Source organism: Bombus huntii, chromosome 15 (assembly GCF_024542735.1).
Source record: "Bombus huntii isolate Logan2020A chromosome 15, iyBomHunt1.1, whole genome shotgun sequence".
In the NCBI taxonomy this organism is placed as follows: domain Eukaryota; kingdom Metazoa; phylum Arthropoda; class Insecta; order Hymenoptera; family Apidae; genus Bombus; species Bombus huntii.
The window spans coordinates 3,021,075-3,039,078 of NC_066252.1; the positions used below are offsets into that span (position 1 = coordinate 3,021,075).

The following is an 18,004-nucleotide window of genomic DNA, read 5'->3' on the forward strand; positions in this document are numbered from 1 at the left end:
CGTTTATTATAGGAGTTTTGTAGTTTTGTCATGCCTTGTTTCCAGAATACAGCCGCATATAATGCGAAGGAGCAAAACGAGAGGCTGACTGATATCGAAGACATGGATTCGCCTGGCATGGGGATCAACGCAAGAACAATTCCACCTTTGTGCTACGGAAGAAACATGACATTCCCGCGGCCAGCCTCTTCTTGTAGCCACAGACACGAGCTTCCAGCCATTGTCACCGAGGGTGAAAGCTGTAGACGTCTTGCGGAGGTAAGCAGATACTATTAGTCAGGAATAACAATAGTTATATGTACTTCGTTACATTGTGTATGTTTATGCATTTATGGGAAATTGAAAAATGTTAGAATGCCCATAATATATAGAGATATATAAAATATCGGTACATATAAAACGCTCGTGATATTTAGTAGGTGGGATAAATTTCTATGTAGGATGCAACTTTTAGTTTCACTCATAAAACTAGGAAATTGCATAAATATTCACTATCTAGTTGTAAAACAAAGTAAAAAGATCATGCTATGAGAATTGATCGATCATTTTTATCGCTTCTTTCTCTAAAGAAAAAGATTTAATAAATTCTGAAGTATATGAAAAATCTTACATTGCCTATTTTGACTACCTCGATAATTCTAATGTTAAATTAAAATTCCAAATTATCATGATAAATTTGATGAAAAATCGAGTATTTCGACCACTTTGATAGCTTCAATTCTAAAAACAATTCAACTTAAAAAAATTTCAAATTCTATAAAAAATCACGAGTCGACGTTCCGCCATTTCAATTACATTAACAATACCATTAAATATTTCGGTAGTTCTATTGTTAAATTAAATTAAATTAAATAAAAATTCGAAATTTCAAATTCCTCTCAAATGGAAAAATTACACATCTGTAAAATCAATCTCTATCTTTCCATCTCGCTTCAGCAACAAGAGAACAATTCGTGTAGCGATGGACAACTATCGGGTGTGATGCCAGATGTGGCGATGGCGACAGCCTCTTTCGGAGCATTGCAGCTGATCGAGGAGCAAGAACTGGAGCTAGACCTAGGGGATGGAGCTTCTCATCTTCTGCAGCACGTTTCGCCATCGAATGGAACGATGGGTTCCCACAGATCATCGCTTCCTCATCCCCATCAGAGGCACTACACTGGCCCGCCTCCTCCTCCGTACATGTACCACCGAGCTGGCACTGCCTTACCAAGATTTATTTAAGATTTCTACGAGATAAAAGGACTGTATGGCAACTATAACCACCCTTAACCGGGTCGTTCGTTTCGACGAACGAAATGGAATCACTAGGTGTACTCTTCATGTACTGCCGAGTTTGTTTTCTCAGAAGTTAGACTAGCAAAAGAAATATCTCTTGGTTGGTCTCGCGAGGGTTCAAATGAAATTAGATGAATTTAAAGGTTGGATATTTTGATTAAATATTGCTCTTGTCTGCGACCGTATAGGACGCTTCTGAGAAATATAGTTGTAGACGTTTAGAATTATTAATTTGTGTACCTGGCACTTCGAGGCACTTGATCTCGTTAGACGAGAACATTACGAATCGAAGGCTCGTATAAAAGATGATCCTTGTTCGTGTTTGTCTCTCTTCAGAGTGACAAGATACTTGAGCACTTTTTTGTTGCATTTAATACGTTTCAATTCTTCTAAACGATATATTTGTTATACCATATAATCTTAAGTATCGGTAAATTTTCGTTCGATGGTAAATTTGATTATTATAGTGTGTTTAAAAAGTAAAAAATTTTTACACAGGTCATTTTGTTATGAGCTCCTCGATTAACACTATTATCTATTAATACTAATAACATATAATAATATGTTAATACAATATTCGGATACCGCGATGTTAGGTCAGTAAGTCTTCGAATGCTCAAGGAGACGCTGTAATTGGAAAATTATTCAAGCATCCTACACAGTCGTGCAAAATACGTATTAAAATGGAATATTCTAAGGCGATTCGTCCAAATTTCATTCCAATCTTCGACACCAATCTCAGGGCCTTTTTCTCCGCTAAAGAAGTTCAAATCCTAGAAGTATTTTATACTTCGGCGAACGCGAATGGGGCCCGTCCGCTGCACGAGGTGTTAGTTTTTAATTACTTTGTAAAAGGGCGCCTAAAAGGTGGACACTTCGTGCAGGTCTCGCGTCGCGAGTATTCACGATATACGAAATTATTTGAGGTCAACGATTGATTCGTTGAAACGATCGATATTGGTAGGACGTCTGCCGAGGCTTCTGTGATACACGAAGACGTACTTCTTGTGGTTCATATCGCGGCGAAGATTAAGCGCGCTGCGCGTCGATGAAATGAAACTTCGTTCTTGCGGGTACAAATTTACTGATACGACGAAGAAGAATACTATTGTACGTACTGGTTTATTTAAGCGCAGCTTAACGAACGTAGAGGACCCCTTGATTTCCAGGATACTTATGCAGAATATCTCAGGGTTTAACAACTGTGTCGACGTATCTTATGATATCAGTAAGCAAAAAATGTTATATAAATATAGGTCATTTAAGGTTTTATTAAAAAGTTACGATAAATGTAGGTCATAGAAGAATGATACGATATATTACACCTGTTGTTTTTCATATGAGTGCGATTTTAAAATCCAATATCTGGTCAACCTATCGGTTCCTGGGTTCTCTATAAAAATATTTATATAAAAAATATCCATATTTTAGATGTTGGATTTTCCGTAAAACTTCATGCATTTATCATTTATTGCTAAAAGGTCAGTATATTTGAATTGAACAGTTTGTTCCTGCTTTTAACTATGTTATATCAAAGTACACTCTTTTAGCCATTAAATAATATGAGAATCAGAAAATCAAGAATATTGTACTTATATATTTTTCCTGCAATTTTCATACGATATATGAAGGGAACAGTAATGGACTTACGATTACTAAATATGATACAACATAAGAATAAATTTACGATCGATATAACCATTAGCTGTTAATGCCTTAAATTACATTTTAACAAAGCTTTAAACGACTTACGTTTATATAATATTTTGTGTTTGATTAAAGTTCAACCGTTAAACCCTAAAACATTCTGTATATCTATAAATATAAATATAGATATAAATATATATATATATTTATAATTGTAAGCCGAATTTGGGTGACAATTCGATCGTGGAAAGTTCATGCTTGTTAGGTACAATCATGTAATAATAAATGTAACTTCTAGGTGCAGACGCGTGCGAAATGCAGATGCAGCTGTGGTTCATGTACATATGGGCACCGTGTATATGTACATGTGTGGATACAAATTGCGTGTGACTATGTGTTAGGTACACAAATGCGCGAGCTCTCTAAGTACCATTTAAAGTGTTAATTAGACGATGTTGCCAGAGTGAATGAGTGAATTGTCAAAGAAAAGAAAAAGCGATAGAATGTATGAGAGAAGAAAGAATGAATTCTGAGAAAGGACGAGAGATATAGAGAAATTGACAAATGAAGAATTTGAAGAGAGAACGAGAGAGTGTTATCATGCTGGCGTGGAAGAGAAAGAGAATGAAGGTCACACGGAACGTGCAGGTATATATGATCAGTGTTTCTGAACAGTCATTGTTCTTTATTTAAAATGAAACGCCGCTGTGGGGTATGATCTTTGCTAATTCATATTACCTATGATATTCAATAAAAATTATTTAAATATTAGTAGATGCACTTTATCTTCGAGCAGCGTATCGTTAAATTATTATTTTTTACGTCCGGTCGGAGCGTAATCGACTGATTTTTGCGTTTGAAGAGGTGCGCGCAGATCTCTAAGGTTTTTTCGTCGATTCTTCCCGTTGTTAAAGTTACGAAACCTTAAAGTTTCGCATTGTTCGTTCGCTGTACAATATTTCGAACATATCGTGTTCAGATGGTAGCCGAAAAACGTCGATCCTTGTTTTCGTACAACGATAATTCCATAGTTTCTTTCGTTTCTTGTCATGAAAGCAACAAGACAGAAATAAAAGGATGTTCATTAAGAAAGAAAACCTGCGCCTCCGTTATTTTACATGATTATTCGCAGATCGATCTGATGTTGTAAATCTTCGTTCTTTCTTTTCCTTTTTTTTTTTTTTTTTTTTTTTGTTAAAATCCAAGCAGAGAATATAGGATTGAGGACGTGCAATGACGAGACTGCCTTTCACAATACCGTAAGGAAATTATTTCTTTCTCGTTAAATTGGTGAGACTATTACGTAACATCGACATGGATTTTCTCGAATAAGAAATGAGCTTTATTCTATATGAAATCGACAAGATTAATTTGTGGTTCGCTCGTCATTGTTCACGTCTATTTCACTGAATGATGCATACTTTTGTAGCTAGTTATTTCCACTGTTATTACTCGAATTTCTTTTTGTTTATACCGTTGTTATTTTGTCTTTTACCAATTTTTCATTCCGTAGCGAAGACTTGAAGCTTTGTATATGGTATTTTAATTTATAAATTATAAACCCATTTTCTCGAAATTCTTGGCGTTCTTTAATATTTCGATCCACACCAATTTCACGCGTGGTTTCGATCAAAATTCACATTACATACTGTATATATGCCATTTTAATTCACATCGTTGCTCTTTAATTCCTTCGTTTATTATCTTCTTCCTTGTAATTTTACCTCCTATTTCATTGTTTTCTTTCAGTTTCGTTGAATTTAATCCAGTTCCTTGAATCCGAATTTTCTGCATTAAAATAACTTTTCTTCAAGTGGATATTTAATGGAAAATGACGCCAAAGGAAGTAATTACACGTGTTATGATATTAATTATAATTACAAATAGGAACAGCATGTGCATGAGATACGACTAAACATAAAATTCAGAAAATTTGGTTTAGAAAATTTCAATATCATGAATTACAAACTTGTATGTAGAAACAATATTGCATCACCCATATATATCACATACAATGTGATGAAATTATTGTACAGCATCGAGACCATGTCTATAGAAGTAATATTACATCAACTGTTGCTCCTTTGAAATCGAGCAACTATCAAAGAAATCTTAATTTTACTAGAAACATGAAACCTAAAAAATGTTTTAATAGGTTTATATTATCCAAGTGTTTAAAATTACTCGAAGTCAAATAAATTAACGAATAACAATGAATGTAAAGGCTTAGGAGAATATTTCAAATTTACCTTAGCGGTCATAAAGTGATTTCTAGTAGTTTGCTTTTCAAATACGCGCAGGTAGCTTATCATGTAACATGAAAAATTGTCTACATACGGTCTATTATTATAAGAACTATAATTTTCAGCGTTCATAAATCTCTTACAAAGTCTCTTGCTATCTTTTCGGATCTACACTTTCTGCTAATACGAATACAGTTGCCATTCAGTTTCCACGAATACACACTACATATCATTCTAATTCATGTTGTTCTTGCTTTTCGGTCCTATATCAGTTTATCTCATTTTCAGTGTTTGTAAACGAGTTTACAAGTTTTTCTTTTTAAAATCTGTAGTATGATTTAATCGTGATATTGAAGCTTATTTCATTCACAGTTCCGAATTGAATAAACACGTTCGAATGTGCACACGTAATAATTTATGTTATTCTTTCGCCACGGTTCTATTTATATACATGTTGACTTATTCTAGTTCCTCAGTGGTTGTGTATAAATTTCGTTTAACCTTTTTCGAAATTTGTGACGTAATTTAATTGTCGAATCTAAGTTAATTTTATTTATAGCTTCGATTAAAACGAACACAGCCGAATGTACATCATTTCGATTCATGAAACTTATCTATATATCATCTAATTTCAATGGTTATGAATAAATTTCATATAATTTTTTTCGAAATTTATGACATGATTTAACTATTGAACCGAAGTCAATCCCACTCGCAATTTCGTCCACCACGAACACGATTACATCATTTTCATTCCCATCATTCTTCCACTTCGCTGTTCGAACATTTCCCTTATAACTTTACTTTCCGTTCCATTGTTTCCCTAAGCGTTTGTCCGCCAAATACACGGACACAACCTTTTGTTGCGAAACATGAAAAACTGCCTACATATCATCTTATCCCAGTTTCAGTGGTAGTGAATGAGTTTCTTCGCAATATTTTTTTCACTCTCCACTGGAACTCGATATGGCACGCGCGGCGCATCGCAAATAGAACAAGTAGCTCTAAAAGGCAAATTTCAATTTACGTAACTCAGACGCGGCTGAGAAATCGTTGAAGACACTTGCTGCGGGCGGAGTTAATTGCGAACGCAACAACGGACTCGAAGGAAGAAAATTTTCTATATGCCGTAGTCATCGATGGAATTATTTCGTCAAGGTATTAGAGAGAAACAATTCTTTTACATGTTGCGTGTTTATACGTCGATTATCGAGTCTTTCGATCGTTCATCCGTATCTCTATCTTATAATTGTTCGGCGCGAATAAATACTTCGTTAAAAAGTTATAACAAAAATATGAAACCTAGAGTTTATACGTAAGTATGTAGCGGCACATGAGTCATAAGACGAAGCGGATCGAGAACGATTCATATTGTTATTGTTGTGCCTCGGAACACGGACACAACCTTTTTTTTTTTTTTTTTTAATATTTATTAAAATTACAATCAATTCTCGCGTTGAGAATTTTCAGTAATTTTTCTGGCGTGGCGCAGTAACATGGCTAATTATTTATTATAAGTTAATATTTGTTATAGATAAGTATAATTTGCACATAAGTATTGTAATAAGTAAATGTTACTTAATTTAAATAACTAGTTGAATCTATCGTTTAGGTCTAGCGGGTAGTGTCTCTTCAGCCTGCGGATCTGGTCCGTCGTATCAAGTAGTCCAGTGATTAGGGGGTTTCGGTTTTGTTTGTTGACTCTTTTGCTATATCTGTCGCTATATTTTGCTATTTCTTCTTTGACTGTGGGTAACTTGAGGTCGCGGTGTATTGTTTTGTTGGTAACATACCAAGGTGCATCAATTAGGGATCTTAGCGTTGGACACAACGCTCGAAACATATCAATAGCCAAAACAAAGTCAACGTTATGGGCAACCATCGATCTTAGACAAATTCAAATTTTTCGACTGCCCCCCGACCAGTATAAATAAAGGGACGCGATTGGAGGCGAGTTAGTATATACCGAGTGACACGAATTAGCGATCAATATCTACGAGTCGGGTTTTCCGCGAGCGAACATACACTATCGTTGTGAATACAGTAAACGAGCGTCTTTCGACAGATTGTACTTTTATTTATTTATTTATTTATTTAAGTTATTCCAGATATATTTGACGGGTTGTGACAGCAATCTCTCGCTTCCGTTATTTTATATTGTGTATCCTCAACCAATCCTCTATAAGTACTTATGTGTGATGTGAAAAGTTAGTACAAACGAGTTTCACGAACAGCGTATCAGCCGTAAAATTACGCAGTGCAAAATTACAGTTCGTAGCTGCATGGACGTAGAAATAGTTTCGCAGATCCATAATGTCGGCGTTGTATATAGAAGAGACGGCCAGCGCGAGTTACAGAAGTGGTCGTCAAAGGGTTAAATAGTCTCACATCAGCCAAGTAGGTCAGCGAAGTAGATCTGTCCGCTGCAGATTATACGATGCGTATCTGTTCCTTTGCTTCATCTAGAAGCCTCTATGTAGTAAAAGTTGATTCTCTTTTTAACGATGATGAAAAGGATCGAATAATTGGCAGTTGGTCCTTTTCTTCGACTTCTATGGTTATTTCTGGATTACTTCGTTGTTAAGTAATATTCTCTCATGTACGATTTCTTTACGATCAATTTAGTCAAAATTAGATCAGTTCGCTTTAAGAACGAAGTGTCGATTGCGATCAGTGACGTTATTGTTACGTAAATATTTAAAAAAAAAGGGGAGATCGAATTTTGTAGATGAAGTTTTTAAATCGAGATTTATTGCAAATTTGGTTTGCTCTAGGAAGAATACAGAACCTTTTTTTAGAAATTAATCGCTTACGCTTTTTAAGGAGTTAGTTTTAAGAATTGTGTAATCGGTTATTTTTTGCACAAGTATATTTGCAAAGGAGCTTGGAAAAGTAAGATGAATTTTTCTGAACCTATAGAAAGTGAGTTTTTTAATGTAAGAGGAAAATACAGTTGGAAAAAATGTAATGAAGATTTGCAAATAATTCGATTTGCTATACGACGGAGCGTAAGGTTTCTCGAATTGAATCGTTGAGCAGAGTTACGCTCTAATAATCAATTTTAATGTGCACTTAGCGCATGTCTGTATATTCAACGATAAGCCTTATCATACAACGTACTTACATTGTCGCTGTTAGGGCACTGAATATTTTCTCAAAGCGCGCTTCATTGCTTTGATCAAAGTGATTTAGGGTAAGCAATTTAATCTTCGTTAATTTCGAAAGGATTCAAATTTATAAAACGAATAGATCGCGTACTAAATTAAAAATAATTCAATTGTCATCTACATTTTATTTGACATGAAAAGTAAATTTCATAATTTAGAAAGCTTCAGTGTCTTGCTATTTCGCGACGACCATTGCAAATTGAAAAATATCTTTTCTTTGGATCATCGGCATATGTAATTTGTAATAAAAAATATAAATTCAATAATTTTTAATATCTTGATAAAAGGTATTAAAATTGTACCCTTTTTCATTATCTTCGTAAATCTACCACTTACAAAGAAGAAACCTCGTGAACTAATAGCGTGAGCACCCTCAATAAGATAGAATCATCTGTACGAAGAATAAATAGATCTAGTGTAAAACATCGTTAAGAAGTGTAAAAAAGGAGGATTAGTGATTTTAATGATCGATCATGGCTAGTTTATTTTCTGCTGGCTGAAACACGTTATCGGCGGTTCCCTTATAAATTTTCAAAATTTTCTCATCGCCGACCATAAAACAGCAATTTACAAATGATTAAGGCAAACATTTTAAAAATAAGTACACCGGTTCGTCGGTGGCTCGGTTATCTGATGAACCTCCCTCATTAACCCGGCAAGGAATTTTGATTTCAAACATAGATACACACTACGCGACAAACTTAAATAGTGTGTCTGCACACTTCACTAACGTAATCGCGACGTAGCATTAGCGTAGCATTAACGTCACCGCGAAGGAGCGATATTTAAAACAGCTCTTATATCACGTAAATATGGCAAAAAAAGAGTCGTAGCCACTGGTCGTTGCGTTTTGCAAATATAATAGAATATTTTGATATCTTTTATTAGAAGATCATTGAAATTAACCCTTAAATGCACGATGCTTCTAAATATAATGATATATTTTGAAATTTTTTATTACAATTTTGTGCCTTATAATTTTTCAAGAAGATTGGTTTCTTAAAAAAATCTTGGCGTTTCTAACATTTCATTAAAATTTTTATAGAAGAGAGATCAATATTATAGTAGGAGTTAGCAGCAGTAAGTTGCTAGCTAACTAAGAAAAATATTTTAGGTGGCAACATCTTGGCTCAAGTTACTGTATTAATTGAAAGATTGTAAAGAAGATAAAATAATTTTCTTGTAAATAGACGCTCCGTTTATTTGTTTACGTTAATTGAATTAGATATACCACGATAATAGTGGTAGTTTCGAACACACAATGGAGCAATTAATAAATAATCTTATGTTCGATGTATTACGTTACGTTTGAAATACATCTGTGTTGTCGAATGGCAATTTTACGTGTTTAAGGGTTAGAGAGAAGTTTGAAAAGAGAAAAATACGAAGGAAAGATACATGAACTATCGAAACAAGATTCCGTACGTTGCAAGCGTGACGGTAATTATACTTGAAACTGGGTTGCATTCAATAGATAAAATCAATGACAAACGATGTTTTATTCGATAAATTTCGGTGGAACACGATCAATCTTAGGTTTTTGTCTCCGATTCCTCGTGATTATCTATCAGCAGGACCGGTTTTCTTTGTTTCGAAATCGTTGCTTTCGGCCAATTCGTTTTTAGCGAATTTAGCTTTCGATTTTTCACATTGGCAGTATTTTAATCACGAAAACAATCAATTTGGTCTCGACTAAAACTTTCGTAATATATGTATTTAAATAACCCTGATTATCTTAATTAGTAATTTATGCCGATATTGTACATATAAATTTTGACTTTATAGATAATAAATTATACAATACATAAACGAACTTCCCTTCGAAATTAATACATAATAGTTTAATAATGATTGTTTATTAAATAATAATCAATATTATTTCCATAGTAATTTTATTTATAGTAATTTTATTTGCATGTTGGCTCAGGAATGCAGACTTTGATGAATAGAGGTTAATAAATGTCGATCATAATACATATAAGAACACTGTATGTATATTTCTCCATAAGATACAGTATCATCTAGCACGTAAAATCGTTTTCATTCGTATCGGATAAACGGAATACGGTGGTCGGTATCGAATTCAGATTAGCCTCGAGTCGTACAGCATCGGTATCTTAATTTAATAAAGGTAAGCCGTACAAATTGTACTGTGAATCGAATCGATATCCCATGCATTACATGGATGCGAGTATATCGCGCGTTATTCTTCGTATAATTATTCTGTTCTTTATACCTGCGTCTATTAATACCTGCGTTTACTCAGGGTAAAAAACTTATTCTCTAAGTCACGACTGATACAAGTTGAACAAATATTTAACGTCTACATATACATACATATACACGATAATTGCGAAGAAATATAAAAATAGAAGAAAAAAGAAAGGGACAATCGGCGTCCGACGAATTTTCGTCGAAGCGGATTTCGACGCAGGGAAAATGAAATCTCAGTTCTCGACAAGAATTACGTAATAATTGTGGCCTTCCCTGTCGCTGGGAAGCGCTAACGATCTTCATTCGTTTACAAATATAGAAAACAAACACGATACACCTAAATTAATTAGTAATGATAGTCTGCGCGAAAATTTCGCCTTAACCTGCCTTCGCTCCTCCCTTGGCGGGTCTCTGAAATACAAATACGAAAATTGGAAAAGAATTAAATTTAAGCTTTTATTAATTAAATTAATTTAAAATTAATTTTAAATATTCCTTAAAAAGAAACCATGATACATTTCGTCGACTAAAAAATGACGCGAACAATACGAATGACTTAGATTACTTTACCAGACTAAAGGGGCACGGATACGATATAACATTTTGCAAAAATTAAATATTAACTTGTAGTATATTTCGATCTATCGTTGCTCTGAAGGCAAAATATATAAAACTCGCATGGTAGTAAACGCGTGAAAAACTTCTTATATTTACTAAAAAAGTTGAAAAACGAAGTTGAAACGTAAAAATTAAAAATTCGAAGTAAGGTTAAACACTGACGTTAATAATAACTTCCGTTTTTCTATTTATAGAACTCTATAAAATCGCTTTCCTCACCGGAACTTCCTTGCGGCCTATGATCTTGCACTGAGGGCGACCGACCATACCATACTGGTAGTTACATGAGCAATCTTTCTGGAGTTCTAAATTAATGAGTCCATCGACGACCCTTCTTGCCGCTACTTGGACGAATTGTTTCTTCTGGTTCGGCTTGGCTTCCAAGAAGTTGTTAGAACTGAACGCAGCACCACCAGACTACAATATGATATCAGGTAAATGTTCGATTCAGCTTCCTACGTGTTTCTGTCTTTCGAAACGCTCACGAGCTACGTAATAATAGATGAGGATCACTTGTTGAACACTTACAGATACCGCAAAGTCAGCGCAGACGTCGTTGACCGCCGGTGAGAGATTGCTCTTCATGTCGGTATTTCCGGTAAGAGGCTTCTTCTTGCTGTCAGCGAACGTGTACACGCTGTCTTGGTCGTATCCGACGATATTCTTTAGAGGTTTGCCCGAGACGAGCAGCTCTTCGGGATACGACACATGGTAGTAGGTGAGCCCCAAATCACGATATATCTTGTGACCAAGCAAAAGCCTGAGATGTTGCAACTGAAAGAGAAAACATGGTTTAAATATTATTTAATTCCATAAATCGATCAAATTCTACAGTCAAAGTACGTTTTTCTTGACGATTATTAGCAGATATTTATGCAAATACATATCTTCGAGAATATAATTAAAAAAGTAGAAAATTTGTTTTATTTAAAAAGTATCATAGGAAGCAATACACTTGTACCATGCCATATTATGTACCTTTTGTATAATATTTTACTTCCATATTTTTTATAAGCGCATAAAAATTCGCGATCTAATTATTAGGAAATTTAAATTTACATAATTATTCGCGGACAGTCTAATGATTAATGATCATAATTGAGGATTATTTTTCAATTTCTGATCGATTTTATGATGGATTATCTATTCATCAACTATATGTGTGTAGCAAACGTGTTAAACTAGCACTTAACGTCATAGAAAGTCTTACTTACCGAAATAGGGAAAGGACTCTTCTCACAAGGGTTCGCGATCACTGCGATCACAGCTTTGGCCGCACCAGGTCTGAAGGGATATCGAATCGCAGTCTCGTAAGCGTCGGTCAACTTGAATGTACCCAGCTCGACGTCCAATTTCTGGCGTAAATAATTAAGCCTCTTCTCCGTATCGCCCGTCTTTGCTTCCTAGAAATCGTTATTTTCTTTTTTACTACACATAAATCACGCCAGCTACAAAAATGTCGGGACATCCTACGAATCGTGCTAACGTGTATCAAAAAACAAGAAAACAGAAACGAAAAAATACATAGAAATTGATTATTGTTGTTTATCGTTTATTATTTAGGTAATAGTCTCTGAGTTTTGAGGATTTCTAACTGAGAAACTGCTAACTAAGAAATTAGGGTAGTTTTTATACTTTGACACTTCTTGTTATTATAGAGACGTAGAAAATTGTCTTAGAAATCAACAATTTTAAGATATTTACAAAAATTAACTACATATATGTATATATTCTATTCTAATTATCAATACTGTTTCTATTAAATGAAATAAGAATAAATAATGTGGAACCTCGTTCCAGAAAACAAATTACTTTTACTGTTAATTTTTGTACATATCTTAAGGTTCACGATTGTTAAGACATGTCACCATTCCTATACATATATTGTATAGTTAACGATATGCTTTGAAATTGCTCATACGTTCTTCAAATGCAAACGCGTTTAATAGACTTCGACTTCATTTACTAAACAGAATATTCATCGAGCAACGATCTACTATGTATCACGAATAGTTTCTGTCGTACTTATCCATGCAGATTTTCTTGTTTTTCAATCGATTTAGCGATAGTATTTTATATAACTCAGGCAACTGCTAGTAGACGTATCCAATTTTAAGTCACAACAAGGAAAATCAATTTTGAACGGTGAATCAATTTCTTGTTATTGAAAATGAATCGTATAAAACATGCGGGGCGCCGACCACGTGATTTCCACGCGCATCTAGAGAAAAAGTTAATGATATCGGTGAATGGCGTGTAAAAAAACGATCATTACGTCGATCGGAAGTGTAATTGAACTCTTGAATGATCTTTACTGTTCGGTTCATTGCATCAGCCTCTACTTCTGCCACATGTTTCTTTAATGAGATTCGAAGCGTTCATTTGTGGAGTAAATGAAAGGATAATTCGATTTCCTTCGAGACGTTTGAAAAACGTAGCCTTTTTGATAGCTAATGATATTTTGTTGTGTATTTGGTGCCTATGAAAAATTATATTCACGATATTATAAAGTTTTTGATAAATAACTAAATGCTTCGATCAAAGAGGAATTGATCTATTGAAAAGGTACCTCTTGATTTTAATTGGATCGTTTAGCTCATTTATCGGATGTATTAGATTACAGACGAAATAGGCGAATTTTTACTAAAACCTTCAATGAAAATAATAGAGCTTGATCATAATGCAAAACAATTATTTTACCTGATCGTTACAGGTGACTTCTTTTTGTCGATCAGGTTGTTCTTTTTTACATTTGTGTCTCTCGATCTAAATCCTTTATATCAATAGCAACTTATCTGTACTTTTATTGTATTATGTAATATTAATACAGTACAAAAACTGTATTAATATTACGAACATTATACGAACATATTTTGCCTACGTTACGTCCAAGTTTACATCTCTTTAAGAAATATGCTGGAATTTTATTTGGATCTATGTTTTGTTCTAATAAACAATTTGCTGTGTTATGATAATTAATAAAATACTAACTTGGAGTTTAAAAAATCGACTAGCTTCGAGCTTTAAATTAATGTATAATAGATATCATCGAACGGCACGTTTAATTACTAATTTCTGAAATATTGCTTTAAAGTTAGAAACAAGTTTTCCAAGCAACGCGTTCGACAGCATTTTATCCGACAACGCTACGAATCTTCCACTTAAAGTTTCGTGACGAACTTTTCAAATAACTTTGTTTATCTAATATCTTCGTTTATCGTGTCGAGAAAAGTTACTGTTTCCCTATATAATGCCTTAAAGAAGTAGAATTACCTGCCAAGTAACTGCTGGTTTCTTTTCGTGGAACTTCATGTTCTTTACCTCACCGTCAATGTTGGTGTCGCCATTCAACGTATAGTGTTGTGGCCACTTCATATTCTCGCTGAATCCAATAAGTCCAATGTGTACATCTCTGTAAAATTAATTGTAAGGAAAATGGTAAACATTAATCTGGAAAAAATCGGTCAAATATAGTGAAATCTACACAAAAGGAGACAAGAAGTGTGTTCTCTAAATTTCTTTTTAATCCTTAGTTGAGACTGTGATTGAGTTGTTTGAGACATTACTACATTGAGATTTAAGTACGCATATTTTTACATTTCAAAGACAAAATACATGTTAATAATATTGTTACGACCGTTCGCGGAGAGACGCGGTCGCTAGGAAAACGCGTCAGCGAGAGGCGTAAATTCTCGCTACGATTATGTTAATCGACGCTGCGAAATAGTCGTTCCCCTGTTTCGGTTAAGATAACAGAGGTGGTTTAATGAATGTAACACTGTATTAACAGGTTAACATAGAATAATATATTTTACAATAATATGATGAATATGTTACAGAAATTTGACTCGACTTTGCGATATCTCTAGATAAATTCGTTTGCTCGTCAGATTTGTCGAAATGTCACGTTTGACTCGTCAGAAGGAACTGGACGTCCTTCGATTATTCCTTTGTCTCATTTGAAAGACTATGATCACGTATGCCTCTTTTTGTGTGAAAAACGTAACGGTTAAAAATCGACGTTTCTAGAGCTCACTGCTTGGCGACAACTATGCTCTCGTTGATACATTGTATATGATCCGGCGGGCAGATAAGACGGTCTGCCTGCGACATTGTAAGACCGCGAGCGACGGTTAGAAAATACAGCCTGTGGTAAGCCTCGTGGCGTAACAAATATAGTTTGATTTTATATTACGTATCGGCATCCAATATATATTTTTAATAACCTTTGTCTAAAACAGTCTAATATTTATCGAATAATATAACTTTGGTAATTTTTGTATAGTTTCAATTTTGTAATTTTTATTACGCGGTGTTGCTTTTATAGTCTTATTATTGCATAATTAACTATAAGTAGCTATATCGTTTCTAAACTTGTTACAATATTTTATATTTATTTAACTGTGAAATTACTTGAAAAAATGCAGTTGTTTTTATGTGTATAATGCAATGAATTAGGAAATGCATATGAATCAGAAGAAGAGATTTCAAAGATTTGTTTTTATGATAAATCGAAAATCCAACTCACGTAATTCCTTGTTGTTTCAATTCCTCCCTGACCTCAGACATCAAAGGAACAATCATCTCTTTGTAGATTTTGTCGTTCGGTGTCTGTTGTTCGACTACGAAAACAATGTCAGCCTCTTTCTTCGGAACTATCACGCTGAACGTGTCGCCTACCTCGATTTCGTTTGCTCCTACCTTGCAATTCACTGAAAATAGGAGGAAAATACTTAGCTCCATTTATCTCGAACGTTTAGAGTCAATGGTACGCTTTAGAGGGAACTCACCACAAGACGTTGGAAGCTGAGTGCTCATGACGCCTTGCTCGTAACAAGCATAGTGATAAGCTGTGGCAATTATGCAAGCTCCGTTTGGTGTATTAACGGCGGTCGCATGATCGCAAGCTTCGCGATACAGTACTGGATTGACGATATTGAAGCAAGATCTATAATCATATTTTATCAAATATTAGAAAAACTTGAAATTAATATTCAATTTAATATTCATTAATTCATATTTAATATTCGATTAGATATTACAATAATATCATATTATTCAAATAAAAAAGTATAAATACGAGTGATTTGTAATATGGATGAAAAATTTGGGATTATTTATTAAATTAGAAGAAAACTTTGATTTTCTCGGTGAGAGAAATATAAAATTTTATGTTCGATATTTTCAATACGTATAGACGAGTTTTTAGATATAACTGCAAGGAAATTGTAAATTACGATAATTAATGTTAACAATCAAGGTCAAGTTACTGAACTATAGAGGAAAGATATCGTAGATTTCTTATTTTTATGCCACATGACAAAAAAGGAGAGCAACGTCACCGAAACTTAATGCAAATTTGTTAGGTTCGAAGATATAAGCGATTAAAAGGATTTTGTGAAAAAGTAAGATAACTAATTTTATGACGATCAATATTTTTGAAAGGTTCGATGAACTAAAGAAGATACATATCTTATCTTAATACTAAGTAGAAACGTCAAGTTATGTGATATAGGATTGTGTTCACACACACGAAGTATGTTCATCTTTAAAATGGAACTTGCAAACAGAAAGTAGAGTTATCACGTTTTACCCATGAGAGAGTTGTTCGTGTTATTTCGTTAAATGTTATTACTTCAAGAAGAATGTGTATCCAATTAGCAAATAATAGAAGTGGTACGAGCTTGCATAAACTTCTTTTATGTAAAAAGAAAACGTGTACGTACTTCAAAGGCGAATTGGAGCTAGTAAAGTAGTCGGTACAGATTGGAGCGTGGTTTTTGTGGTCCATTGCAGTCGCTTCTGGACATTCACCCTTTAGCTTGTACGCGTTTCCAAATTCTGATCCACTTTCGGTGATCTAAAAATACAAAAAAGATTCGTATTTTCGAATTATATATAGAACAATTATTTTTATTATTTAATTATCCAAACACGAAACAAACATAAATGAAGAGAAATCTAATTTTATCCTGTCCTAAATGGATAAGATTATTGTCGTTCTATTTAAAATGAATATATATTCTTTACATACTAACTACATAATAATTCTTAAAAATTAGTTTTAAACTAGATAATAATTTTTAAAGATTCTGGTAATTTCCTAATGATTTCTCAGATTTACTTAAATTTTAATAATTATCCTGATACGTATGAACGAAAGTGTATCCTTCGTGTTGCTTTTTTTACACAAATTTTGTAGCCTAATCGTTGGTAATTCCAGTGCGAAAAATCTGTATCTCGTTAACTCTTTTCGAAAATGTACCTCACGAATGGAAGCGTTACCCTTTAAAGATCGAACGATACTCCGGTTGGAGCGTGAGCTTTGGTGCCCGTACGGTTTCCACGAGTATCCATTTCCACGAACTCAGAAGCTCTTTAGAGACTTCGTGATACAAGACACATACCTTTCCGGAGGGCAGAGTAAAATCATCGTATGGCTCGTTGTTGCCATCGCCAAGGATTCCACGGAGTTTACCCAAGTAGAAGCCAGAAACATGGACGGCGCAAATCATAGGTGATTTATTGGAGCATGTAACTCGGACACCATAATCGGACTTGATGTTACTGAATGGTGGGAAGAGATAAGCGTGCAGATTCTTCGTGCTCGTTGGGAACTCGGCCGGTTTGTTGTTCATCAGGATCTGAATGAACAGTCACGCTTATATTCAAATGTCACAGATAATACAGATTTATTATTAATTGATACTTTTAATATGATTCGACTATAAACTCAATCGATCGCAAAAAGGAAATTAAAAGGAGAAAATTAACCTTACGAAGAAATTGGATAAAAGTGGAACTCTTTGAATTTTAGGCTATTAGCTAATAACAGTT

The 18,004-nt window shown here is 34.2% G+C and overlaps 2 protein-coding genes and 1 long non-coding RNA gene across 12 annotated transcripts in view; 2 read left to right on the forward strand and 1 right to left on the reverse strand.

Moving 5' to 3' along the window:
• Window positions 1-4,022, forward strand: part of LOC126873703 (BTB/POZ domain-containing protein 7) — a 30,645-nt gene extending 26,623 nt beyond the window's left edge. For 5 of the 7 annotated variants that reach the window (XM_050634846.1, XM_050634844.1, XM_050634848.1 and 2 more), the window contains 2 exons: window positions 46-258; window positions 937-4,022. In XM_050634846.1, the coding sequence (XP_050490803.1) occupies window positions 46-258; window positions 937-1,224 (501 nt within the window). In that variant the 3' untranslated portion in view covers window positions 1,225-4,022. Of the gene's footprint in view, window positions 1-23; window positions 259-936 lie in introns of those variants that run through there. The other 2 variants (XR_007692510.1, XM_050634850.1) reach the window with 2 other exon arrangements.
• A 2,362-nt stretch (window positions 4,023-6,384) lies between these two features.
• On the forward strand, window positions 6,385-11,897 carry LOC126873759 (uncharacterized). 3 transcript variants are annotated; one of them, XR_007692518.1, is made up of 3 exons: window positions 6,385-7,375; window positions 11,362-11,601; window positions 11,670-11,897. It is a non-coding gene; the product is annotated as an uncharacterized LOC126873759 (long non-coding RNA). The 3 variants fall into 3 exon arrangements; XR_007692516.1 differs by lacking the exon at window positions 6,385-7,375 and adding an exon at window positions 7,403-7,569; XR_007692517.1 differs by lacking the exon at window positions 6,385-7,375 and adding an exon at window positions 7,990-8,698.
• LOC126873684 (apolipophorins) overlaps window positions 10,826-18,004 on the reverse strand; it is a 46,233-nt gene continuing 39,054 nt past the window's right edge. For both annotated transcript variants that reach the window (XM_050634783.1, XM_050634782.1), the window contains exons 18-26: window positions 17,575-17,811; window positions 16,894-17,027; window positions 15,958-16,115; window positions 15,696-15,879; window positions 14,441-14,579; window positions 12,382-12,570; window positions 11,696-11,941; window positions 11,387-11,584; window positions 10,826-10,960 (exon numbers count right to left, since the gene is read on the reverse strand). In XM_050634783.1, the coding sequence (XP_050490740.1) occupies window positions 10,928-10,960; window positions 11,387-11,584; window positions 11,696-11,941; window positions 12,382-12,570; window positions 14,441-14,579; window positions 15,696-15,879; window positions 15,958-16,115; window positions 16,894-17,027; window positions 17,575-17,811 (1,518 nt within the window). In that variant the 3' untranslated portion in view covers window positions 10,826-10,927. The remainder of the gene's footprint in view (window positions 10,961-11,386; window positions 11,585-11,695; window positions 11,942-12,381; window positions 12,571-14,440; window positions 14,580-15,695; window positions 15,880-15,957; window positions 16,116-16,893; window positions 17,028-17,574; window positions 17,812-18,004) is intronic.